This window comes from Cyanistes caeruleus, chromosome 2 (assembly GCF_971803275.1).
Source record: "Cyanistes caeruleus chromosome 2, bCyaCae1.hap1.1, whole genome shotgun sequence".
In the NCBI taxonomy this organism is placed as follows: Eukaryota; Metazoa; Chordata; class Aves; order Passeriformes; family Paridae; genus Cyanistes; species Cyanistes caeruleus.
Window position 1 is genome coordinate 63,640,337 of NC_141702.1, and position 23,883 is coordinate 63,664,219.

General features: G+C 40.8%; 1 protein-coding gene and 1 long non-coding RNA gene across 2 annotated transcripts; one reads left to right on the top strand and one right to left on the bottom strand.

The window, feature by feature from the left end:
- Positions 1-1,356: 1,356 nt before the first annotated feature.
- On the bottom strand, positions 1,357-7,145 carry LOC147654868 (uncharacterized). Its single transcript, XR_015283302.1, has 2 exons — positions 5,261-7,145; positions 1,357-4,606 (listed from the first exon to the last, which is right to left on the bottom strand). It is a non-coding gene; the product is annotated as an uncharacterized LOC147654868 (long non-coding RNA).
- On the top strand, positions 4,605-23,263 carry LOC111926793 (p53 apoptosis effector related to PMP-22-like). The gene is made up of 3 exons (XM_023923509.2): positions 4,605-7,130; positions 20,899-21,042; positions 21,294-23,263. Exons 1-3 carry the CDS (start codon positions 6,920-6,922, stop codon positions 21,506-21,508), a joined length of 570 nt encoding a protein of 189 aa, XP_023779277.1. The 5' UTR covers positions 4,605-6,919; the 3' UTR covers positions 21,509-23,263.
- Positions 23,264-23,883: the final 620 nt, after the last annotated feature.

The window sequence follows — 23,883 nt, forward strand, 5'->3', positions numbered from 1 at the left end:
AGAAGAGAGAGCAGTTCAGGGGAATCTGAGCAGTTGGCCCTTGTCTCGGGAGAAGTTATGAGCAATCAAAAACGTGCATGACTGAGTGCCAGGAAAGACTAATTGACCTGAATGGGATGATTAATGCTTAAATCTCATGGCTATGGGAAACAGCTGCCACACCCCACTGGGATTTGGTATATTTAGTTGACACAAGAAGTGACTAATTTTTCAGACAATTCATTGACAAGATAGAATTCTAAAAGATTATTCACCTGACTTTTCCATCCTGCATAGAAGGGCTTTTGGACATAGAATGCATACATAAATCACGGGAGTGTAGTAACAGCTCATTTGGGAGGGGGGAGGATTGTTATGGTGATAAGCGATCCAGAAACAAAAACAACTGCATGCTAAGAGAAAATGTTGCACACACACACACACAAAGAAAGTTGCTGAGATCATTGGGCACTTACAAACTAGTGATAAACCAAGCACACATATCTATGGAAACCAAAATGCTTCAGGGGTTGCACAGCATTTGAGAGCTGAGGTACTGGTCCTACAACTCAGAGCAGTGGGGGTTACTGGCAATATGGAGCAGAACTCTGAAAAAACAGGTTAATCTGTGCCAATAGGTGAAGTAGCATAGGTTTTTAAATGGACTTGGGAGATGATACAACCAGAATAAAGTCTAATTAAATCTGGAGGATGCATTTTTCAAAAATAAGGATGCTGAGTTTCTAAATTTGATTCCTGTAACAGGCATCGGTACAGGAGTAGTGAAATCCTTATGCAGGGGGTTCACAGAACCTGGTAAATGGCAGTGTTACTGCACAGGTGCAGCAGTTTTTATGTGTAGATCCCATTTCATGCACGTGTGCTGTGTATTTATGAGATAATTCCAATGACTCCATGATGCAGGTCTGCACTGGTACAGTAAGCAGCCTTTCATCTGGGATTTCCTGGTGTCCTAAGGTGTGGGCAAAGCTGCACCAGCTATGAAGCTCGACATCTACAAACTCCAGGCAAAAATCCAGTGCCCTCAAATTTCCCTTATGTAAAATTACACTTAAATTACTTGAGAATTGTTAGAATAATCCAAAGGATTTTTGAATCCTTTCAAAATTTAATTTAATAAGGCTGTATTTATAATAAAGACTGTAGAAGAACACATAAAGACATGCCTGGAGCTTTATAATATAAATATTATAGCTATAAACAATAGTAATATAGTAATAGTTACTATAGCTATAAACAAGATAAATAAGAATTTGTGATAAGAGCTATGCATTATATAATATAATTAATAAAGAGAAATTAATTATATTCCTCTGAAAGAGTTCATCTTTGCAGGATTGAATAATACAGGATGAGTTGGTACGGCTGCTGCTTTTTATTTATTCATGGTAACGGGGACAACACATGGTAATTTTCACAGTCCTTTGTGAGCATAAAATATTTTATAAGCATCAAAGTTTGCTAAGACTCAAGGTGTTACACTGGAAATCAGTGTTCACTGAGTTTCAGAGGGCCCAGAAAGGTTTGGAGTGAGCACTTGGATGAAACTGAACATAAAAGTGAGGCAAGTCCTGCCCTGGGAAATGATCATGGATATAAGTAGGCTGGTTTGATGGTCACAGTCCTGAATGTGCACAGAGGTATGTGATGAGGGCAGGAGCTGACCTGTGGCCATTACAGTCCCTTTTCAGGAAACAACCTATTTTTAAGCTCTCTTTGTGTTAGCAATCCCTTACAACAGTAAATAAGAATGAAAAAAAACCCAGGTGAATTGTTATACATGAAAATTAACTTCTGACTTGAAATAGAAAGACAAAACAACTCACAAAACAAAGCTTGGGAAAATCATAATTGGCATTTAGTGGTAAGACAATAAGTTATAAATGTTGCTAATTTTAATTTTAGCCCTCTTGTCAACTCAATTTCACATCAGATATTTAAAACTGAAGACATCATTTCCACGTAACACATGAGTTTCAGCAAAATCCCTCTTATGGCTGGAGAATCTCAAAATGAAAATTCCTGGCTGAAACCCCTTAAGACATGCTTAGTGTGCATGTCATATCTGTAAATCTCAGAGTGTTTAAACAAGTAGCTATTCCCAACTGACCCATAAGGCAGAGCAGATAAAAGCCATTTTTTTGACAGAGAACTGTAAGTAACAAGGCTGTGGCACCTGGGAATTACCTAAGTGAAGCTGATTTTATTCCTCTCCTAAGGCAACTGAGCTTTATGCTTTACCAAGAGTTATTGTTAAGATGCACTACAACATGACAAGTATTTAGTTAGCTTACCTATGCCACAGAGAAGTTCTGAAGCCCAAAGAAAGTAGCTTAAAAAAAATTATCCCATATGTAGTACAGGACTGCACTGCACCACTCTAACTGCTTACCCATGGGTTCATAAAATCCCTGTACACAACATGCTATGATTCTTTCATTCTATGATTCTGCTTGCTCACCAGAGAGCTTGTGCTCCTGACAGCCACTCAAGGAAAATACAAACACTCACAATGGTTACAAGTGTCCAGAGGCCATCTCAATTCCTAGCAGTATAGTTGGATTACAGGACACCCTTGATTTCAGCCTTTTGCCTGGAGAACGGGGAGTTGACTGAACTGATTAAACCTCTACGGAGCCTCTGTAGGAAATACCTGGGGATTTAACCTTGTTCCAATATAGAGCTTATCATATCCTTAAGAAAAAATAGCTGACAATTAAATCCATATTCAGGCACAGAGTCTTTGTACCTTCCTAATCTTGTGTTTTCTTTATTTGTATTTTCCCAGTACGGTCTTGAATTGCTCACATAAATGACAGTCCTGGATGCTGCCCCACGTTTGCAACTCAGGTGTTAAAACTTACTGGTTTGCACATGTAGCCTTGCTAAGGAGAGGAAGAAAGCCCTTTTAAGCCTAAGCCTTTGTCCTGTCAAGGCAAGCCTGTTTTAATGACAAGAGCCTGCATGTGGGGCAGGCTTTGGAGGCCCTGCAGCAAGTTGGTCCTGGATGACTCTTGCTAAAAATCTTAACAAACTCCTGTGGGAATTTTCCTCTGAGCTCAGCAGTCAGTGAGCAGAGGAAGTATCCAACATCTGCAGAGCTTTCCTGTGCTGTGTGTGCTCGATAGGTGAAAGCTTTCCCAAATGCACAGAGGCAGGGCTGAGCACCCACCATTCCCCATGTCATCATATGTGTCATGGAGCAGTCACAGTGCCTGGCCACCACAGGAGAGCTCCTTAGAAAGGAGGAACAGGGCAAAACTAGTGGCAAAAAAAGTGGGCAAAACGACAAGATCTCAACTGCATGCGTTTTTGTAGGAGGGTGTTATATTTTGCAAAGAAGTAAAGTCCGATCTTGTTCAGAATGTATTTCTACATGACGATTTCTGCATGATGATTTCTACAATGATGTCTAAAGGTCTTTTTCTACACGTGCTTTCTATGGATGAAATATTTATCACATGGAGAATACTATTGCCTTAGTGCCCAGGGGATGCAGGGTACAGGGAGTGACCACAAGGTACAATTTGGCTGACTGAGTTGCATCACTCTTTGGGCTGTGGTTATAACTTTAGCTGCAGTGCAGCCCTTTCCAAAGAGAAACAGTAGATTGGCATTACCAGCAAAAGAAAAGGACCTATGGTTTTAAATACATTAATAAAAATAGTAGTAATGACATTTATGCTCAAATTTACTTGTCAGACGTAAGGTAGCACATGAGAGAACAGATCACAAAACAATCTTAGCAAAGCTTTTAAAATTCAAACTCTGGGGACTTTTTGTTTATAGGCAGTGTGATTATCAGAGAATGAAAATGTGCTTGCTACAGAAATCATGAACATGCACCATAGCCAGTCAGCTTAAGCCAATCCAGTCATGTATAGAGCTTAGCTGACCAGTCAGAGACTAAAGGTGAATAAAAATACACTGCCAGTGATTTGTTAGCTTCTTCTTCCACTAAGAAAACCATTTGTGTCTTGGCTGAAAATGGCATATTTTTATTTCTAACTCTAATGCTATAGAGTTGTTTGTTTTATTAATGTCCTCTTGCTTACTTGATAACCTCAAGTAATAATGAAGATTCATTAGCAATATTTTTAAGTGCAGAAAGTGCACTACAATCTGCTTTAACACTGATAATATATCTTTCATTTCTGACAGATGATGCTGGTGTTAGCCAGGAGGGTCTATATTGGAGAAGGAGAACAAGCATTTGCTTTCATGTAAACACTCAGTTTACACATTGTAAAAGACAAGACATGGTGAAGGTAAGTCATCACTTCACTTAGTTTCCAATAATTTTTCCCTGTTTGCCATATGAGTACCAGAATTACATGAGATAGATACATTGTTTTGTTACCTTTGGATGTATCTCCCTCTCTACTATTTAAGATATCTCAAATTACCCTTTTACTGAATGTGAAGACATCTTGTAATTCTAAATTCCTTAAGGATGACAAAGGTGGGCAAGACACAGAAACATTCATGGTGACTGAATACTACTCACCTTTCTTTCTCAACAAGATAATGTTCTCTGTGGTATCACCTTGCAAATGCTAACATTTGTGACAGTATGCATTCATCCACAGGTGAGCTGTAACAGAAACTGATGACAAATCCTTCAGTAAGTGCCTAGCTGAAACATTGCTGAGCATTCTAAATTCAGAGAAGACCATTTTAGTCCTCAACAGACATTTGCTTTCAAATGCATGACAGTACCTGTCTTCATATGAGATTTCAGGTACAAAGTTGCTTTAATTTGATTTGCCTATATTCTTATAAAGCTGTAATTTTGGGAAAGGTTGAAACTTGGAGAGAGACTAGATTCAGACAGCTGAGTGAAGGCTTGTCTACCCTCTACTGCCACATTCACGAATATTTCTGAAGCCATTTTTTAAAAAAAAAAAATTTCTGTGTTCTCTCAAACTTTAGAATTCTATTGTGTCCACTTTTACCCCAGCTGTGGCAACAGAAGGAATGTGCATATTCAGATTCTGACAACTTGCAGGTAACAGCACACCATACTAAGGTTGGGCTTCAAATAATATTGGCTTTGAAGTAAACACTTCTTCAAATCATGCATAAAAATAATACATTTCTTTAAATCACGCATAAAAAATATATATTACACTGTTACAGAACAAGTAAATTATATTTCAAACATTAGGTTAATGATAACTGAATTTGTGGATAGCAGAAATGTGGACTACAATGGAAGATACATTCTATTCTAAGGAAATTGTTGGTCTGTAAGGTTTACCAAAAAATGTGAGATTGTCCCTTATTTCCAACTCAGAACAGCAGCTGAGGTGTCTTCATTGTTGGCTGTAGCTTTCAAATTCAGTGCTCTCACAGAGGCCTGTTGGATGCTCCTAATGGACCTCTCACAGCTACAGGGATATTGGATGGTCTGTGCCACAGGGCAGCTGCTGGCATGGTGCTTCAGCTGTCCAGAATGAGAGATAATGCAGCCACACCACTGCTAATCTACCAGCAGGCAAATAAGGTATCTAATGAGAGGTAGGGCATGGTGTCAAATTAATTTCTTCACACTGAATTCTTCATGGAGTTACTACTTCTTCACTGTGCTGCAGCTCATTGCTGTGGATGTTCCAGTTCGGTGCTCTGCAAGCTCAATGCCTCTTCAGGGACAGTGTGTCAGTACAATGTAAATTATTAATTTCTTTTATTTGGGCCATTATTGATTTTTGAACATTAATTCAGAAACATGTAGTGGAGTTTGTGGTTCACAAACAGTTCATAGCAGTCAAATGCACCATGAAAGCTGCAATATGATAACAAATTTGAGTTCATGACAGCAGTGCTTGGTTGCAGCCCCCCCCCACCTGACAAATTCCACCAGGAGCAAAGGATACTTTGCATCCTCTGGACTTAACAGTGTTTTACACAAACCAGCTTTGATCAAGGGCTGCAGCTGCTTTCAGATATAAATGCAATTGGGCCCTACCAAAACTCCAGTTGTAGCACTGTTAGTTCAAAGGATGTGCAGGGAACACAGCAATATCTTCTGATAGCTTCTGAGCCCACAGACAGAAAACTCAGCCCGCACTCGGCTGGGTGTCCTCCCAGGGCATAGAGAGGTGATGGCTCATCTCTGCCTTGCACTCTTGGCAGCCGCAGCCAGGCTCTGACAGGCCCCAGGCAGTGTGTGTACCGCCAGATCCACACTCAGGGAGTGTTTGTGAGGCTCAGTCAAACCAGAACTCGGCTTTTGTTCTCCCAGTGAGGCTATATCCAGATCATACTATATTTTTCTTTTCCTCGGTACCTACGCTCCAGAAGGGGAGGAGCAGACAGTGACATTCCCTATTGCCTTACCTTTATAACAGCTATGGGAATTTCTTTAACTGTAAAAATTGTAAAAAATAAGGTATGGTTTTATTTTTAAATGGAGTCCTAGAAAGGCAGCTTACAGCCTCCAGGTGGCCAGTTCCAGAAGCATCCACCGTGTCATGCAAATAATTCCCTCTCTTCTTTCTCCTGCCATAATGCAAATCCCTTAGAAGACAGAAAGGTGTAAGCACAGCTGCTGGTGGGGATGTCAGGAAGGAAAGTGTTAAATGCTGAGGGTAAACACCTCCCGATTTGTTACCTACTCAGCAGGGCAGAGAAGATCTCACAGATAAACCCAGCCTCGAAGCTTCTCCCTAGCTCAACTGGTTATTGCTCAGCAGCAGCTCTTACTCATCTGAATCTAGGTGGAGCTCCATCCCTCCCTCCATCCCTCCCTCCATCCCTCCCTCTCTCTCTCTGCTGTGTGTCCTGGCTGGAAGGCTTTTCTCCAGCACCTGCACACGCGTCCGTAGCTACTGCTGGGCCTTCCCGGAGCTGCGCGCAGGCCCCGCCGCTGAGCCCGCCGAGCCCGCGGCTGAGGGCCCTGTCCCGCCCGCCCTGAGCCATGGTCAAGTACGGCCTCGACTACACGCGCTGCAGGTGGATCCTGCCCCTGCTCCTGGGCATAGGAGTCATCTTCGGGATCATCGCGCTGGCGGGCAGGGGCTGGCTGGAGTCGCAGACCTTGCCCTATGTGCAGCAAGCGTCGCTGTGGCAGAACTGCAGGAGGGCTGAGCAGGGCGGGGAATGGAACTGCGAGTCCCTCATGGGCTACGGTAAGAAGCGCCTGCAGGGGTGGCGGGGAGCAGGCTCTGAGGCAGAGGGTCACATCCCGCAGGTCTCCTAACAGTGTCTCCCTGGCAATACCTGGCATTTATGTATGAAGCCACGGGCAATAGGGACTGTCGCTAAATGCACCAAGAGTGTTGACTAACGGGGTGAAGAAATAAAATGCCCTCACACCCCTGCACAGAAGAGAACCTAGAGGATCGAATAACGCATAAAAACCCTACACATTGGTATTGTATTGGTACTGTACCGGTACAGAAAATAATACAGGATTTTCTTCCTCTCTCAGAAGAAGCTGGTAACCTCTTCGCACTAATCATTGCTTTTGGAAACTTAGCGGCTACCGGTGATCAAACATCCAAACAGGTTGTGTGGGTAAGCCTGGTGTTAGTGTGACATGCTGCTCCGAGTGCCAGAAAAAGGGAGGTAAAAATGTAAGATGGTAGCAAGATATTCCCAGGGAGTGTCAGGCTACAGAATGCTGTCCTGAAACTGCTCTGGTAGGTGGGTCGTGTGAAAGAGTCTCCTCATGATTATGAAAGAAAGCTTTAAAAGATGAAAGGATTTCTTGTTTGTACTAAGTTTTGGTGGCTATTAAAGATGTTGACCCAGGTGCAGTCTTCAGCTTGAAAAGATGTGAACCACAAGTGTAGGAGAATAGCCCAGGAGAAGGGTCACTCTGGATGTGCTCTGTTTCTTTCTTTTCTTTTTTTTTTTTCTTTCTGCTTATTTGCTATTGGCCATGGTTTGAAACAAGTAATTCTGGATAAAGGTCTGTTAACTTGAGCGGGAAAGGAAGTTCAAGAGTTCTTACAATTTATGCTCATTCAAATTACAAGGAAGAACCTTTTCTCTAGGGCTCAGAATCTCGGCTGTTCGTGTTAAAAATAAGAGTAAAAGCACTTGCTGAAGCAATCTCAGGGATCATTTATTACAGTGTTTGAGAATTGTTCCTGAAGGTTTATTGTATGTCATGAAACTCTACCTTCTATGCACAAAATTCATCTGTAATGAGTTAATTGCAGCAGGCCTCTGTGAGTGTAGGGCTCCAGGCACAACCAGCTCCACCAAGCATCACCATCCTCTCCTGCTCTCAGGGCTCCAGCACCAGCTCTGTGGCTGGGCATAAGTCAAGCCAGCAAATTGGCCTCTGCTACGTGGAACTTGAGAGAAGGAGAAAGAACATGATGCTTAGTAGAGGGCTTCTCAGACCTGAGTTTCCTCATAAGTTTCCTGAAAAGTGAGCCCTCCTCTTGAACTCCAGGCTAGGCCCTGGAGAATGCCATGAATGCCAGCTTTAACAGGACAGAAAACACTGAGATGTTTCACCTTGCTTCCCTTGATAATACATGGGAAATTTCTTCTTGCTTCTGGGACCTAGATAGGTGTTTGACATTAAATTTTCTTCCTTATCCTGCCTCACTCTGATAGCTTTAAATTCCACAGCTGTATGCACAGTTTCCCTGGAAACTGGACAGCATCTACAGACAAACCAGGGAGGCCATCCTCTGTGTGGACTGTCCTGCAATGTCTGGGGTTACCATGAATCACATCCACATCAAATCCAGCACTTTTAACACAAACATTGTGGACTTGGTACACACGTGCAGAACATTATCCAGCAGGTACATTGGAGAATCCACTGACACTTCTGAAAGCATTGGAAATGCTGTTTGTGAGCTGCATGACTGCATTATGCCCCCAATAGACATGCATCTATTACCTGAACTCTTCAAGGTGATTCAATATCCAGGAAGCCTAAGCAAATCCTCAAAATCCTCCTCAAAAAAAAATTCCTGAATATGTCTGGTACAATGGAGTCACCTAGCCAGTGGGAGAATATGTGAAAGCTGTATGTAAACAAGGTATGCAAAGGCCAGGTAAGAGTGGGTTATGCTGCCAGGCTTCTGCCTTTGCCAGATTATGCCATTAAAATGCAGATCTTGCCTTTCATGGGGGCGAGTTATCCCTGACCCAGGAGAGGACTGTACACCTGACTGTTAAGACCGCAAACTCATGTCACTGTCCCAATCCTTTCCAGACCTTTCCCTCAGACCCCTTCTCTCCAGAGGTGGGATGTGCTCAGATCCAATCCTGTTCTCCATTTTTCCTTGCTCAGTTGATGCAGGGTTGGGATTTTTCTTTTGTGACTCCCACCTTATCTCATGCAGGGCAGAGGTGGCCGATGCTGATCTTGTATTCCACCCAAAAGACCAAGCCATGAGAGCATGTCACTTGTGAGCATCCAGGTCTTGTGTTGAGCCTGATTGTACCTGCCTTAGTGGTGAAACAGAGGGTTTTAGTAATTTTGGGATTACATTTGTCTGCTGTGCTCCATAAAGGTCATGGAAAACAAGCATTCAGCATCATGTTCTGTGGGATGTTTAACTTTGTGCCAAGCTAAACACAGTGCTGGTTAAACAAAGTGTAATTACACACCTTCCTGAGCACAGAGACAAAGATGTGATGTAAAGGACAGAAGTGTTTTACAGCTTTCATGAGATGCGATCTCTTTTCCCCCCTCTGTTCCACAGTTTCCATCTTGTTTCTTCTGACCTTTACTCTCAGCTTCCCTGCCTAATCTGCCACTGGCTAGGTAGGTTTTGAAATTTGGCCCTCCTGCAGGGGTGGTTTCACTGATAAACATGATATGTATGTGTACCCCAGCAGCTGCCAGCAAATATTGTCAACATGACTTGGACAGTGTAGTTATCTTAATCCACTGCAGTCATCTTCGTCCTATCATAATTAGATATAATTGCAACATCCTTGCAAGTTGTTAATTATAATGTGCAAATTCAAATCAAATTCTGCACGTGCAATGTTTATAATTCCCCTTGAATCTTGTCTGTTTGGCTTAAGATATGTTTATACAGTTGGAAGGCAAAAAACCAACATCATTGAGGTTGATTATATTGGAAGGGAGGAAGGTTAGATATTTCATTGGCTGCATCATCAGAGTTTGGAGGGTTTGATTTTTATTTTTTTTTTTGGAAAGGCAATAGAGTAGCTCCACTGGTACACTTGCCTTCTGTGAAAGCATCTGCTCACCCATGGTCTTTTGCAAAGGTTGTCAGCTCTGTGGGAAGTGAGAATATGAAGAGTTTATACACTCTGTTATCTTCTCCAAGTCTTCAGATCATCTGCCTTAAACATATGACACTCACGTAGACATTATCAAAGACTGTTGCTTTTCAAGCATATTTAGTTCAAATAAATAGAACTTTCTAGGAAAAAATATCCAGTGCATTAGGATACTTACTCAAAATGCATGGAATTTAGGATGAAGGACTGAGAGATTCATTGCTCTTGCTCTTCATCGTTCTTGCACTTGGAAAAACAAAGGGCTCAATCTGATGACACGCTTGAACATATACAAAGAGAGATTAAGACTTTTTGGATAGATAATGAGCAATATGGAATGTATCTCTGTGGGACATGGCTGAGCTTACACAGAAGATGCACAGGTTAAACTCCATCATGACACTGGCACAGCACTCCTTTGTTTTTCTTGTTCTTTGGCTATATTACCTGTCCTGAACAAGGTGTGTCTTGCAGACATGAGACATTTCTTCAGTATGTAATTTATTCCACTGCAGGCTTTGAAGATGTTTAAACATGTTTAGGTAAATACATAATAAACATAAATGATGTGGGGGGAAATAACTGATTTTATTAGTCCGAATGCGATGCACAAAGGATAAAAAACTTGTGACTACGCTTGTCCCCTCTTATCTTCCACCCAGCCTTGCAGTTCTTCCATTTGCAGGTGCTGGCATCAAAACAACTGAAATTTTAAAACTCTAAGCGTATGTTGATGAGATAACCTTATTTGCATAGTGTAAACAGAGATCTTGGGGAAAATATTCAGGAAAAGCCATTTCCATATGGCAAGTGGAATCCACATCTTCAGTTATTTTCACATCATAATATTCTATTATAGCTTTTCCTGGGATGTGTGGAGGGGTTTGTGGCTGTGGAGATTAGTGAAGGCATGAATGATTTTGCCATCTGGAAAGGACACCTTTGTAGGTCTTGTCTTCCAGGCAAATAATGGGCAACTGTGTTCTAGGTATCCAGTTTTATTTTGGTCTATGAATATGAATGCAATACTAGAAGATAAGGTTAGTATAGTATGATATGATGAACAAAAATTACTTCAAATATGGCAGCAGATAAGTATGGTCACAGGATAAGTGAAAGAAGGAAATGTTGTGTAAGTAATATCCTTTTAAGAAAAGAAATACTCTGCATCCCCATTGATGAGGAGATTTTTCCACCTTTTTGCCTATACCAGGCTTTTGCTTCCAGGGAATCTTTTGCTACAGTGCAGCACCATTTATTATCCTGGAGGAGGAACAAAATGGAAATCACTTACTAAAAATCCCCAAGTAATGATACAACAGCAATGTTACATGGTGTGGTTGGGATCAGTTTCCAAAGTCTCTCTCCTGGTACTACAGCTCCCATTGGCCTTGCACTGCTGGCCACACAGCCCTCCCTCTGGAAAATTGCCTTCTCCATCAGAGCAGTGACTCATCACACCCGGGGCACAGGACACACCAGGCACCAAGCTTTGCCACTGCCACACTACCTATGTAAAACTGTTTTTCCTTCCCCCATATTCCCATCACATCTGACAGCCAGCACCTAATCCCAGCGTGGGAAACTCTTATGTTCCCCAAGATAAAGCAAGCACCCTGAGCAGGGTGACACGGGGACATTTCCAGAGGGCCAGGATGGGATACAGCAGATGGAGGACAAACAAGATGTCCCAGTGGCCCTCTGGCATCTGAGGATGTCTGTACATCAAAATAGAAATGAAGTAAACAAGTAACTGTGCTTTTGAAGTAGGGATCAGCTCAAGTCACCGGGCCTTTATTGCAGATTTTCCTTGAAGTCAGGGTTCTGCACTTAACAGCTTTCACAATTTGGTAAAATCCAAGGACATTTGTAAAAGTGTCTTTGCAGCTGGGAAAGAGGCTGGGGAGGTTTCTCTCCAGTTCAAGGAAGCCTGTGGGAAAGCCCAAGATGGAGCCCAGCTCTGCTCCGTGCATGGCCTAGATTAAAGGGCAAACCTCTACTCCTTTGTCAAAGGCTGCTGCTGTTCCTGCTGTATTGTAGCATAAAATGCTTATATTAATATAAAGCCATTGTCTGTGGTTTTAATAACAGTGTGTAGAGAAGCGTATAATTTCTTAAAACATCATTCTCCTTAAAGTGAATGTTACCTGGGACTAATCAGTGAAAAATGAGATTACAAGATTAGTTACTGAATAATGTAGAATATTCAATAATTATTCAAAACTGAGAATGAGAAAAAATAGAGTCTCAACCATATAGCTAATGAAAAAGCCACAACAGGATTGGATTGATGAATTTTGTAAGGAATGATGAAAGGAATGATGAAAGGAAGGAATGATGGAAGGAAGGAAGGAAGGAAGGAAGGAAGGAAGGAAGGAAGGAAGGAAGGAAGGAAGGAAGGAAGGAAGGAAGGAAGGAAGGAAGGAAGGAAGGAAGGAAGGAAGGAAGGAAGGAAGGAAGGAAGGAAGGAAGGAAGGAAGGAAGGAAGGAAGGAAGGAAGGAAGGAAGGAAGGAAGGAAGGAAGGAAGGAAGGAAGGAAGGAAGGAAGGAAGGAAGGAAGGAAGGAAGGAAGGAAGGAAGGAAGGAAGGAAGGAAGGAAGGAAGGAAGGAAGGAAGGAAGGATTTGATTTTTCCCCAGCTTGTAGGAGACTTGCCATTGTTTCTAAATCAGGTATAAGAGAAGAGAATCAAGGCCAGAGCATTTAATTACTGTGGTAATTTTTATTCCTTATCTGCAATTGCTTTTGTACTTTCCCTTATAGTTTTAGAGTTTGTACTTTTATAATTTCAGTGGCAGATTCTTTTAATCAGATTATTTTCTAAATAATAGTAATGCTCTTGAGCAGTTAACTCTCCAGAGAGCAATTGGACATGTAATCCCAAGTTTATTATCCAGCCTTCCCCTAATAATTACGGTTAGAATATGTGGAAAAATAGGAGTCATGTGGAGCGTTCTCATCTGCCCATCAGGAGATATGAACTGCTGGTGCTGAGGATTTTGAGGAGATCCTCAACACTTTGCATTTTCAGGCCCTGGAGTCCTGGAGAGAGGATTCCATTCACTTACACAGGAGGCATCTCTGCTGACAGCATGTGGAGACTTGACAGCATGGCCAAACTCTCAACCCTCTTCACCTCCTCTGTTCCTCTAGTTTATTGAGGTAATCTGATACAGCATGGCTATAATAACATCTCCATAGTCTGAACAGTGATAAGGGCTGCAAGATGCAAATTCCACTGTGGGTTCAAACAGATTACTTAAGTGGGAAGGTGTTACACAGCAAAAGAAATAGAGCTCTCAGAACATTCTTTCACATTTCTGTATCGCTTTTCACTGGCAGCCTGTGCTGTTCTGAGACACCTCAAACACACTGACTCAGTGGGCATTGTAACATGTTTCTTCTTTGTCAAGTACCATTACAAAATAAGTAATTGCTCAAAATTTCCCAGGAACTCAAAGTAGCCTGTGGAGTGCTGACACTAGCCTATGTTCCGGAGGTATCTGGCTTCCTTCTCCTAGTACTAAATAACACTTCCCTTCAGTCCTGCTGAATTACTAATCTGAAACTGAATACATCTAATGTCACCTACTGTGCTGATATATGCATGCTGTGCCACAGTCAGGCCCCCAAAACATAGGAAATCTGTGCATTTCATTTAACAACCTCATCAGCAGTAAGGAGCAAGGGACAAAGATTTTCAGGATGCATTGTAAAAGCTGTTTCATTAATAAGAAGAGTAAATAAATTCAATATCTTTTTATGAGAACAAAGCACGACTTCTGCTTATATGCTGGGGGTTTTCTTTTGCAAATAATAAAATTTTGCCTCTACCAGAAAGTCAGATCCAGGTTCACAGCTGCTATCTGTTAGTGGGAAATTCCCTAGTGCAAAAGGTGATTTTCAGCAAGATTTCAGAACAAAGTTTGCTCACAGCATGAAAACTGTAGATCAAGAATGACAACAATTCTCAGTCCACATGGAAATAAGATGCAAATTCAGTGTTCATTAGTCCCAAATGACTCTGGGAATATAAAACTTTAAAAGAGCTTTTTTTTTTTTTGGAAAGGTTCCACTCTACTGTTTTGATTAAAAGTCCTAGTTCATAGCCTGTGTTATCATGGAAATTGATTCTTTTTAATTCACATTAAATATTTCAACCCACCCTGGGGTAATTAGGGAGCAGGTACATCTTGCTATTCTCATTAACTGAGCTTATGTAAATGAACTAATTAATCAATACCTTACCTGTTTTATTTATCTGACACTCCCAAACCCCATGTACACATACAAGTATAAGTAATCCTGCCCTAATTTAAAATAAATAGGAAAAAATAGGAAGAAAAATGTTACAGCATTAAAGTGTATGAGGCTGAGCTTTAATCCTGAGATTTTCTCAGTGTGTGCAACTGCTTCTGAAGATAATGTAAGATAGGGGTACTCCCTGACTCTCTCATGAGCAAACCTTTAATTTTGAGGCTCTGTGTGTGCATTATATTTAATAGCTAACTTACTCCCTTGGTACTCCCTTTGATGATGGCTCTACACCCTCTCTGCCCCTTCTGCCTTCCCAGCACTAAGTAAGCATCAGGGAGCAGCCCTCATTAATACAAGATTTGCAGAAGCCAGCTTCTAACTCAAGCTTGTACATGCCTGAGCTTATGATGAGATGAATTTGAACCACTCCCTCAAGACGTAACTGCTCCTCCCCTCAAATTCAAGTCAGAATAGCTTCTAAGTTTAATTGCTTGCCTGAGTAAGAAAGGAGGGTTGCAGATTACATAAAGGTTTTGCCTGTGTTTGTTTTTGGGTGAAGTCAGTGGTGAGGAATTAATAGGTTTTTCCTTTAAAGGAGTTAAAGCCCACCAAGCCACACTGAGCTATCACTTTAGCATGCAGCTTATGGACAAAAACTGCCTTCTGCTAATATATACTGTACTTTATTGATAGAATAACTCGTACTCATAAAGGTTCTTTTCCTTAATGTTGTCATTTAAAATCATTTTTATGGGGTGATTGTCCTAAAGTCCTAATCCTTTCTCATTTATAGGGGACCTGTTACTAATCATTGAAAAACTTTGGCAATGGCATTATCCTAGTGTGAACCTAAATAGGTCATTCTCTGTTTCCATGGTTGTTTTTTAAATAATGGCAAGCTAAAAGCTGGTTCTGGCTCACACAAAAATGATTTTTATAAGATAATACTCTGTAATTAAATGAGAAATCCATATTAACTGCCAATGAATTCTAAAAAACTAATGCTAGGAGGAAAAGAACAGAGTTGCCAAAGAGGATGCCATATAGAAAGACTAAAAAATCTGCATTCCACTGCAAAAGATATAAGTTCACACAAAAAAAAGAATCCAAAGAAAAACCTCCAGTACTGACTACCCATGTGAAAGATATACAGAGAATGAAGTTCTTTTAAGAATGATCCAGACGCAACGAAGACAGAAACTCAGAAATAGTACATATCCAACCACACCTTTGATGTTATTTTCCTTGTTTTATTCTGTTCATAAATTATCCATGACTAATATGTGATTTTTTTGTCTCATCGGTACAACTTCTTTTGAAATAATTTTCAGTCAATGGCTTTCAGTCTGCACATGCAGTTTATTCATAAGAAGCTGCTTTTGATAATTTCTGATTTATCTTGGCTGCATACAAACATATGCACGCTAGTATTTCAATGCCAGCTCACATATTCAGCAAACAATTACAGAGATTATAGTGTGCATTTGTTTCCAGAAAGAGCACAGAAATTCCCCGTAGCTGGCATGTTACAGTCAGTATTTCCAGAAGACAGGATTTTGCACTGTGTGGTCTTGCACAGGTAGCACAGGAAATCCAGAGTCCTGATGACAGTGGCATGCATGTACACCAGCAGCTAGTAACCCTTCGGCTGGTAGAGATGTGGGTTAATGGGTTTGATGGACCACCTTAAGAGTCATGCTAAGGGAGCACAAGTTCTGCTGCAAACATGTGCATTTTCTTGAGGAGAACCAACTAAAGGGAAATGGGTAAAACCTGGCCAAAGCAGTTCCTTTCCAAAGTGAACCATGTGCTCTGCAGTGTTTGCCACACCCTGACAAAGAACGCCAGGTTGAGAAACTCAAGTGAGTTCAGCTTTGTTTCCAAAATAATGCTCTTTCCCTTTAATCAGAGAGATGTTAAACAGGTTGGGCTCTGCAAACTCAGCCTAGAAACATTTTCATTACGTACAACACAGAGATGAATCGCTACCACTGCAGATTTTAGCTCTCCTAAGAATCGCTTTGCAAGACTGTAGCTAGAACTGCAGGGTTTATGTTTCTTTCCCTCAGTGGTATGAAGGACAACAGAGCAAAATATTAGTCTGTTACATTTTCTTTCACCCCTCCCTGGTTCTTGTGAATTAAAGCTACCCTTTCTCAAATTGCTGCACCATTCACTGCAGTGTGACAATGATCAGTCGGCAAGAACCTCTAGATAATTGCTGGTGTCTTTGAGCTGGCAATAAATATTTGTTTTTCTTTCCAATGCTAGTTGTGTTTAGCATCAAGCCAAGAGAAAAATTTGGAGAAATATGTTCTTATTGATTATACAAGGAGCAGTACTTCTGAACTCTCTGGGGTTGCTTTCAGAAAATGTCACCCAAGGAGAGACTTAGCAGTTTATGTGGTGTGGGAGTACCAGATCAAGAAAAACACAAGAATGTTATTGTGAATGTTTTCCCATGTTTTGAAACATATACACCAGGAACATGGGCATTTGTATTTGTCATGGAGGAAGCAGAAGTCATATGCTATTTTTAAGACACAATTCTTTTTTTGAAGGCACCATTTGGAGCATGAAAGATGGCAGGCTAAGGAAATACTAGGTTTGGTGGTTCAAAGTTTTGGCTCAATTTACTGCTGAGCAAGAAAGTTTGTTTCTTTTGTGTGAAGCACAGATAGTGTTTATACTTTCTTAAACTCTAAGATGTGTGAGGGACTAAAATCAGGAAGGCAGGAAACTGGAGGTATTCTTAGACCTGGATGTCTGATTAAGTCCATCAGCTTCCCTATGGCTGCAGCCAGATATAGGATAATCAGAATGTGTTTATATGGTGCAATACAAGAGGTATTCATGCTGCCTTCAAACTGAGTTAGCTTTAATAGCAGAGGAATAAATAAGTGTTATTATTTAATTCTGTCTTAGTGAATTATGTAGCTCATAAGATATCATGAGCACTGTCCTGGCATGAAGGGCTCTTTCTGGTCTGTAAATTTGCTTGGAGGTTTTCCCACACAGTAGGGAGTTATAGAAGTCAGGCACTTATTTTCATTTTCCAGTGGTAACGTATTACTGTATTCACTTTGGATAGCCCAGATCTCACAAATCATTGCTATTGACATACAAAACGCTGTTACCAGAAGCATTGTCCTTGCTCTGCTTGAGACAGATGTGAAAACATGGCTTCCTCTTGCCTGTTTGGATAGCAATGTGTTGTTCAAGACCAAATTGCTCAGAAAATTGCCAGTCAGAATGAGTTTTGGTGTGTAGCTGCCCATAAACCCTTTCACAGTGTTCACTGATGTCCATTGAGCTGATGCAGGAACTGAAAAAGGGAGAAATGGGACTGGCACCAAAGCATTACAGGATGCTTCTGGTATTCAAGGACACTTGAAATATAAAGTTTCTTTCCTCACAAGCACATTTTAACTCTTAAACAGCCAAAAGCTCACCACCATTTTTGGGGCTGAAAAAACAGATCTCAAAAACTGCTGAATATTTTTACAAACTCAGTTTGCTATCCTGTAACCTGCTGCTCCCTCTGTTTCAATTTTTGATTTGGTGACAGGTGGACTGATCCCTTTCAGCTTTTAACTACCCTCACTTTACAGACAAGAATACACTGAATTGGTGTTGCTCCTGTGAGGAGTCTTTGGCCTGGAGTTCACATTTTTAAGAAAAAGCTTTGCAGATAGAACAATTTATTATTATTTTTACTCCATGTTAAAAACTCCCACAACATTGGAAGATAAGAAAATATTTGAGATCAAATAAGCCACTTGCTTGTCAGTGTTTTTTAAGCAATTTAATTCTTCTAATTCTGACATTTTAATGTAATTTTAAGTCTTAGTTCTATTCTTAAAGAACTAAGTTACTCTAGTACTCCTGGCTGGCACAAGATAAAATAAGAATCTCAAATATAGAAACAGTTGCAATTGTTGCTGCACAAAGCCTTTGTTACCTTTTACTCTAGAAGGGTAAGATGTTTACACACTGTCATCTTAGACTACTGATAGCTGCTGCTTTTTGTAAAGGACAGATGAACTCAGAACACTTTTCTTCAAGAAAACCCTGTGGAGACTCACTCTTCCATCTTGCTCTACTGCCTTGGAGCTGTGTATTGCTTTTCTTCCAACATTGAGGGTTATTTTTTTCTCTTTTTTGAGAGCCACAAAATCGGCTGTTAGGAGATTAAGCAATGCCTCCAAATGCTGTAAGCATCCTGCAACAAGCATGTCTCTTCTTGCCACATAGCCAGTGCCCAGAGGGCCGGGTGTGCGCTCAATCTGCTTCCATACAGTCAGAGCATTTGAAACACTACTTCAGGAAAACACCTGGGTGAGCCTGGCGGAGGAGGGAGGTGCTGGCATGGGCAAGGTGCCACCGCACATGTCTGCAGTCACCAGGCACAGCCCCCTGAGCCCCAGCCCAGGCGCTGTTCTCACCCCAGGGCTTGGTGCTCTACCATCAGCTGCTCTTGAGAAGCAAGGCTGAGCTTGGGCAGCGGGGCAGGGGGAACCCCCAGGACTCCTGGTGTCTCAGAACTTGCTGGGCAGGCAGCTGTGCTTTGAGTCTGCTCCTTTGCCTGGGAGTTTTGTATCTCACCACAAGCAGTTGTGTACCTAAGAAAGAACGTCACCTCTAGGTGTTCCTGTCTTTTCACCCTTTTGCCAGAAGTATCCAGAATTCTTATATCCAAGAACAGTGAGGTCACCATTGCTGAGAAACTTCTCTTACGGCCAGGTGCCCTTTGTTTTTTCAGTTTCACAGGGGTAACAGAGAGACAATGGGGTATATTGAGCAGTATAAGAAATTCCTCTTCTTGTCTGTTTCTTCTGCCTGATGTGCTGTTCTCCCTCCTGTGCCTCCACACTGCATACTCTGCCTCTGAAATCTACCCCTGTAAACTCCTAGAGAGAAGAGTTTGAGATAAAAACACTGGGCTAGGAAATGTAACGCAAGAACAGTTCTGCTGTCCCTTTCATTCTTCCCAGGCAGCTGCCTGTTTACTGTGAAAACACTCTAAGCAGACAGAAACTCAGTGCAATAAGAAAGAGAATAGACGTGGCATAAAACTGAAGCTAGAACAGAGCAGGGATCATAAAGCAGGGAGAATGCTGAAAAGCAAAGGAAAGGGAAATTAGTTTTGATGGGCTGAGGGATAGAAAAGGATAGCTGGAGAATCCCTATCCATTTTTCTTGCTTAATAGTAGTGGTGGTGTGGGCCCTGGGGAAAGAGAGATCGAACACCAAGCTGCCACTCACTGGGGACAGGATGGTTGCTTTTGTGCTTACCTGACTCTGGTCAAGGGAAAGGCAGGACACTTTGCATTTTATTACTTCCATGCTTAAAGCAAGCCAAACGATAGGTTTGCTCAATTTCAGATGGAACTTTTACTGAACAGCATGCACTGCATTTAAGTTGAATTGTAATTGTTGTCAGAGCTGTTTGGGCTGTGATAATTTTTTGGCACTGCTGTTACATATATTTGGTTCGAAGCCAGCACTTGATAAAGGCATAGTGGCTAGATGAGGGGATGAAGTCTGTAGAAGCCTAGCAGACTTTAACTGCTTACTCAATTTAATACACAATTTAAAATGTGTCAAAGTGGCTTTTTTACATCCAGAAGAAGAGACACTTTGATCTCTTTGAGCAGTAGTTGCTCCTCAATCTTGAAATATTAAATAAATATTGTTTTCCCAGTTGTTATGCCAATGCAATATGCTTTACATTAAAAGCATTAAAATTTATAATTTGAAAATGAAAGAATTAATACCTGAGCAAGCTTTTTGAATTGGTTCTAAATTTGGACCAAAATCAGAGATCAAATTTTCCTACAAAAAAGATTCCAAATCCTTAGCTCCATTTAGGACACAGAGCTAAACTAAGGCTGAAAGACAGAACTCACTGAATTTTAACATTTATGGACTATTTCCATACCTTTAAGTTTGTCAGACTGGTAGTGCTTTTATAAACACTTTGTTTCAAGGGAAGATTTTTATTAATTCCAGGGACAGTTTAATTCTCCTTGTCTGTGCAAAAGGAGGTTGGTTTTATGGCATCTGCTGAGGTAATATTTGTTATTGAAGGACAACATCCATTTTTACATCTTTAAAGCCATTTCTATCTTAATTTGTAATTGTTAAAACTAAACAGTAAGCTCACACCCAAGCCCTCATTTCATTCTGCATAAGAGGAAAAGCTGGAGTTTTCATGCATTCTGCACTTAGTGCATGACTTCTTGTGGAACTGAAATGTTCACATATAAGAGGAGAGAAAGCTCCCACACTTTCTTTCTTGGGAGATGATCCTCCTTTCACAAGTTTTAAAACGAACCTTTAATTACTAACCAGAGAAAACAATCCTTTGTTTTTGCTTTTGTTCCTTTCTAAAGTATCTTCCTTCTGATTTCAGCCTGGGGAAGAGCCGCTGCTGCCACATACCTGGTTGGCTTTCTACTTCTAGTCATCTGTTTTGCACTGGCCATCATCGCATTTGCCATTGACACACTTCGGTTCAACTTCATTCGTGGGATTGGAGGCTTGCTTTTTGTGGCTGGTAAGGCAGCATGTAGAGTCAGGTTTAGCTTGTGCAGATATCCATACTAGAACTGATATTTTCCTCAGCTGATTCTATACCCAACTCTCTCCTGAGTGTAGCTGAGCTCTCTATGAAAAATCAAAGTCTGTCATAGCACTGGTTCGATTCTCAGATCCTCCACAACATGGATGGGTTTAGCTACAGGGATTATGGAGGAACGCAGTGGTGCTGGGTGTTAAACATTCTTTTGTTTTCTCCTGTTTCTTCAGCTGTGTTCTCCGTCATGGGCCTGGTCATTTATCCAGTAAAGTTCTCATCTGAAATTGAAATGACAGGAATCAATATGTTCAGCTGGGCCTATGGCTTTGGCTGGACCACCGCCATTATGGAAATATGCTTGGGATTCTTCTTCTGCTGCCTTCCTAACTATGAAGATCAGATCTTGGGTAATGTCAAGCCCACATATTTTTACTCTTCCCCATAAACACCAGGAAAAATGTGTTCATATTCCAGAGATACCTGACAGACTAGCTACGTTTTTTAGAATATTGTCATCAGATGTTAGTAAAAAAGGCTGGAAACTTTTCTAATGTGTGTAGAAATATGGCACTGGCATCTGAAATAAAGTTATCTACTGTATTTTGGACCTTCATATCTGATGTGGGTTGGTTAGGTAAAGCACAAATATTAAAACTCCTTGGTTTTCCTCATTCATTCCCATGAGTGAGGTTTTTGTGAATTCCATTGCATTTTAAAAACATTCACCATTTTAATGAAATTCAGAAAAGCTTATTAAACTGGCAACAAACAAAAACCACATATCATCTTTCTGAAGGAAAGCTACTCAAAAAAATCCCATTTTGTATGTATCATCTTTAACCTGAAGATTTTGCACAATTTTCAAAAAGTCAAATACATTTACCCACTGACTGCCAAAGCAGTAAATTAGTCAGCCAGCACTTCACAATTTTGCTTCTATTTTTTATTCATTCACTTAAGCCACAAGGACAAAGTAAAGAAGGGATTAAAGCTCCCTACCAGAGCCAGCATCTTGACTTTTCCTAATTCATTTGGAATGTATTTATTTCTAAATATTTGAAAGAGTGAGAAAGGAACACCAGTAAAGCCTTAAGAATCCTGGTGTGCCACTGCTAGTGCAAGTACAGAGTGGGCAGAGGCAGAAGGGATTTCAAGCCACCCCTGCAACCTGCAGACCTGGTTTGATAAAGCTCTTGGTGTGGCCTTCTTCTTGGGTATCTTGACACTTTTTTTCTGCTGTATCAAAACCTATGACTTTAAAATGCTCTGTTATGCTGTCCAGCTTTTTTATCCAGTATAGAAAGGTCAGGTATGATTTCCCTGCACCTCAGGAATTGGGCTGGAGCAGTGTGAGTAAGTATCGTACAGCTGCTAAAAGGCCCATTTTTTGTTCATGTGGTGTTCTTAAGTGTTTTTAAAGTGGAAAGTGTATACTGTCATATGCAACTGTAAAGTGCATAAATACCCCTTACCATCTCAAACTAAAGCCCTCATAGAGAAAATCACATCATAAAATATCTTCCAGCATCCTATATTCCACGGTGCCTCAAGCCTTAATATACTGTGAGCAATGAAGCAATCAAGACTACTGGTTTCTGCCTTGTTAAACCTAACTTTATAACATTCCATTTATTCTCTTAAGTGAAGAAAAAAAAAATAGGTAATATGTAATGTGGAAAAGGAGTCTCATCTAAATCCTTCACTACTGAGGTTTACATCTGCAATTTTGTAACTATGTGTACTATGAAATGCCCTGCCAAGTGTTCTTTGTTTCAATGAATTAGAGGTGGAAAATTTTTTAGTTAAAACATTTTGGTAGCTAAAATTAATAAAGACACAGAGCTTCACCTGGCTTGTTTGGAGTTTTTTGCTTGCTTGGTTGGTTGATTGGTTGGGTTTTTTTAAGCAGTTAACTCCATTCACTTTTATGGAGTATCTCCTAACTTTGATCAAGAAGAGTGAGAGATGGGGAAAGTATAAAATGGGGAGAGTATAGGGATAGTAAGGAATAATTAGACAAGAATGTGTAAATACTCTTTAAAAATGTTTCCTAGCTGGAAGAAAAGCAAAGTGAAATATAGAGAACACAGTTTGTATAAAATGACTTGCAATTCTTTGTGTAATATTACCCATTCAGGAGAAAAAACCTATCATAAATATTTTCATTATGCTTCTTACACCTAATAAAAGATGGTATCTATGTTATTGTTTCAAAAATGACTCTTTTGTTCTCTACTGAGAGTGGGGAATTGTGGAAGTCCCCAAAGCCTCCTCTTCTCAGGCACCACCTCAGAGTACCTGAGTATGCTGGCTGAAATTTGACATGGAGCATGACAACTACAGCTTGTGTTATTCTTCAGTCCTGTTGCTGCCTGTGTCCCAAGGCCTTGTTCACAAGCACATGAGAATAGCAGACACTTATGGACTGCTCTGTTTGCTTATGGGCTTTTGGTGCTGAGTGCCTACACACATGATTCTGTGCCATTATGTGCTACAGCTCATTTTGGCACAGACATTAAATGCACTTGTGTTCACTGAATGGGAAACCAGCATGGTCCTGCTCAGTGCTTTTGCTCCAACAGATGTGGCAATCCCCTGAGGAAGTTAAAGAGAACTTAAGCAACCACGGTTTGCACTTACAGTTTCTTTTGCATTAGCTGGACACTGACAAAACACCTGGAGGAGGGGAAAGGTGCACAAAACAAGGTTTAGGAGTGTGACTCCAACCTTGATGAGACAGCAGAGCATAATTAAAACACAAGGAAAATCAACAGTGATCATCCCCCTTCCTCTCTTCTTCCTTGCTGATCTTGGCAATTT

Excerpts from the sequence above, each read along its gene's own strand:
- LOC111926793 (XM_023923509.2), top strand. The coding sequence starts at position 6,920 with ATGGTCAAGTACGGCCTCGACTACACGCGCTGCAGGTGGATCCTGCCC. Across the intron at positions 7,131-20,898 it reads CGAGTCCCTCATGGGCTACG|CCTGGGGAAGAGCCGCTGCT; the intron begins GTAAGAAGCGCC and ends TTCTGATTTCAG. Across the intron at positions 21,043-21,293 it reads AGGCTTGCTTTTTGTGGCTG|CTGTGTTCTCCGTCATGGGC; the intron begins GTAAGGCAGCAT and ends CTGTTTCTTCAG.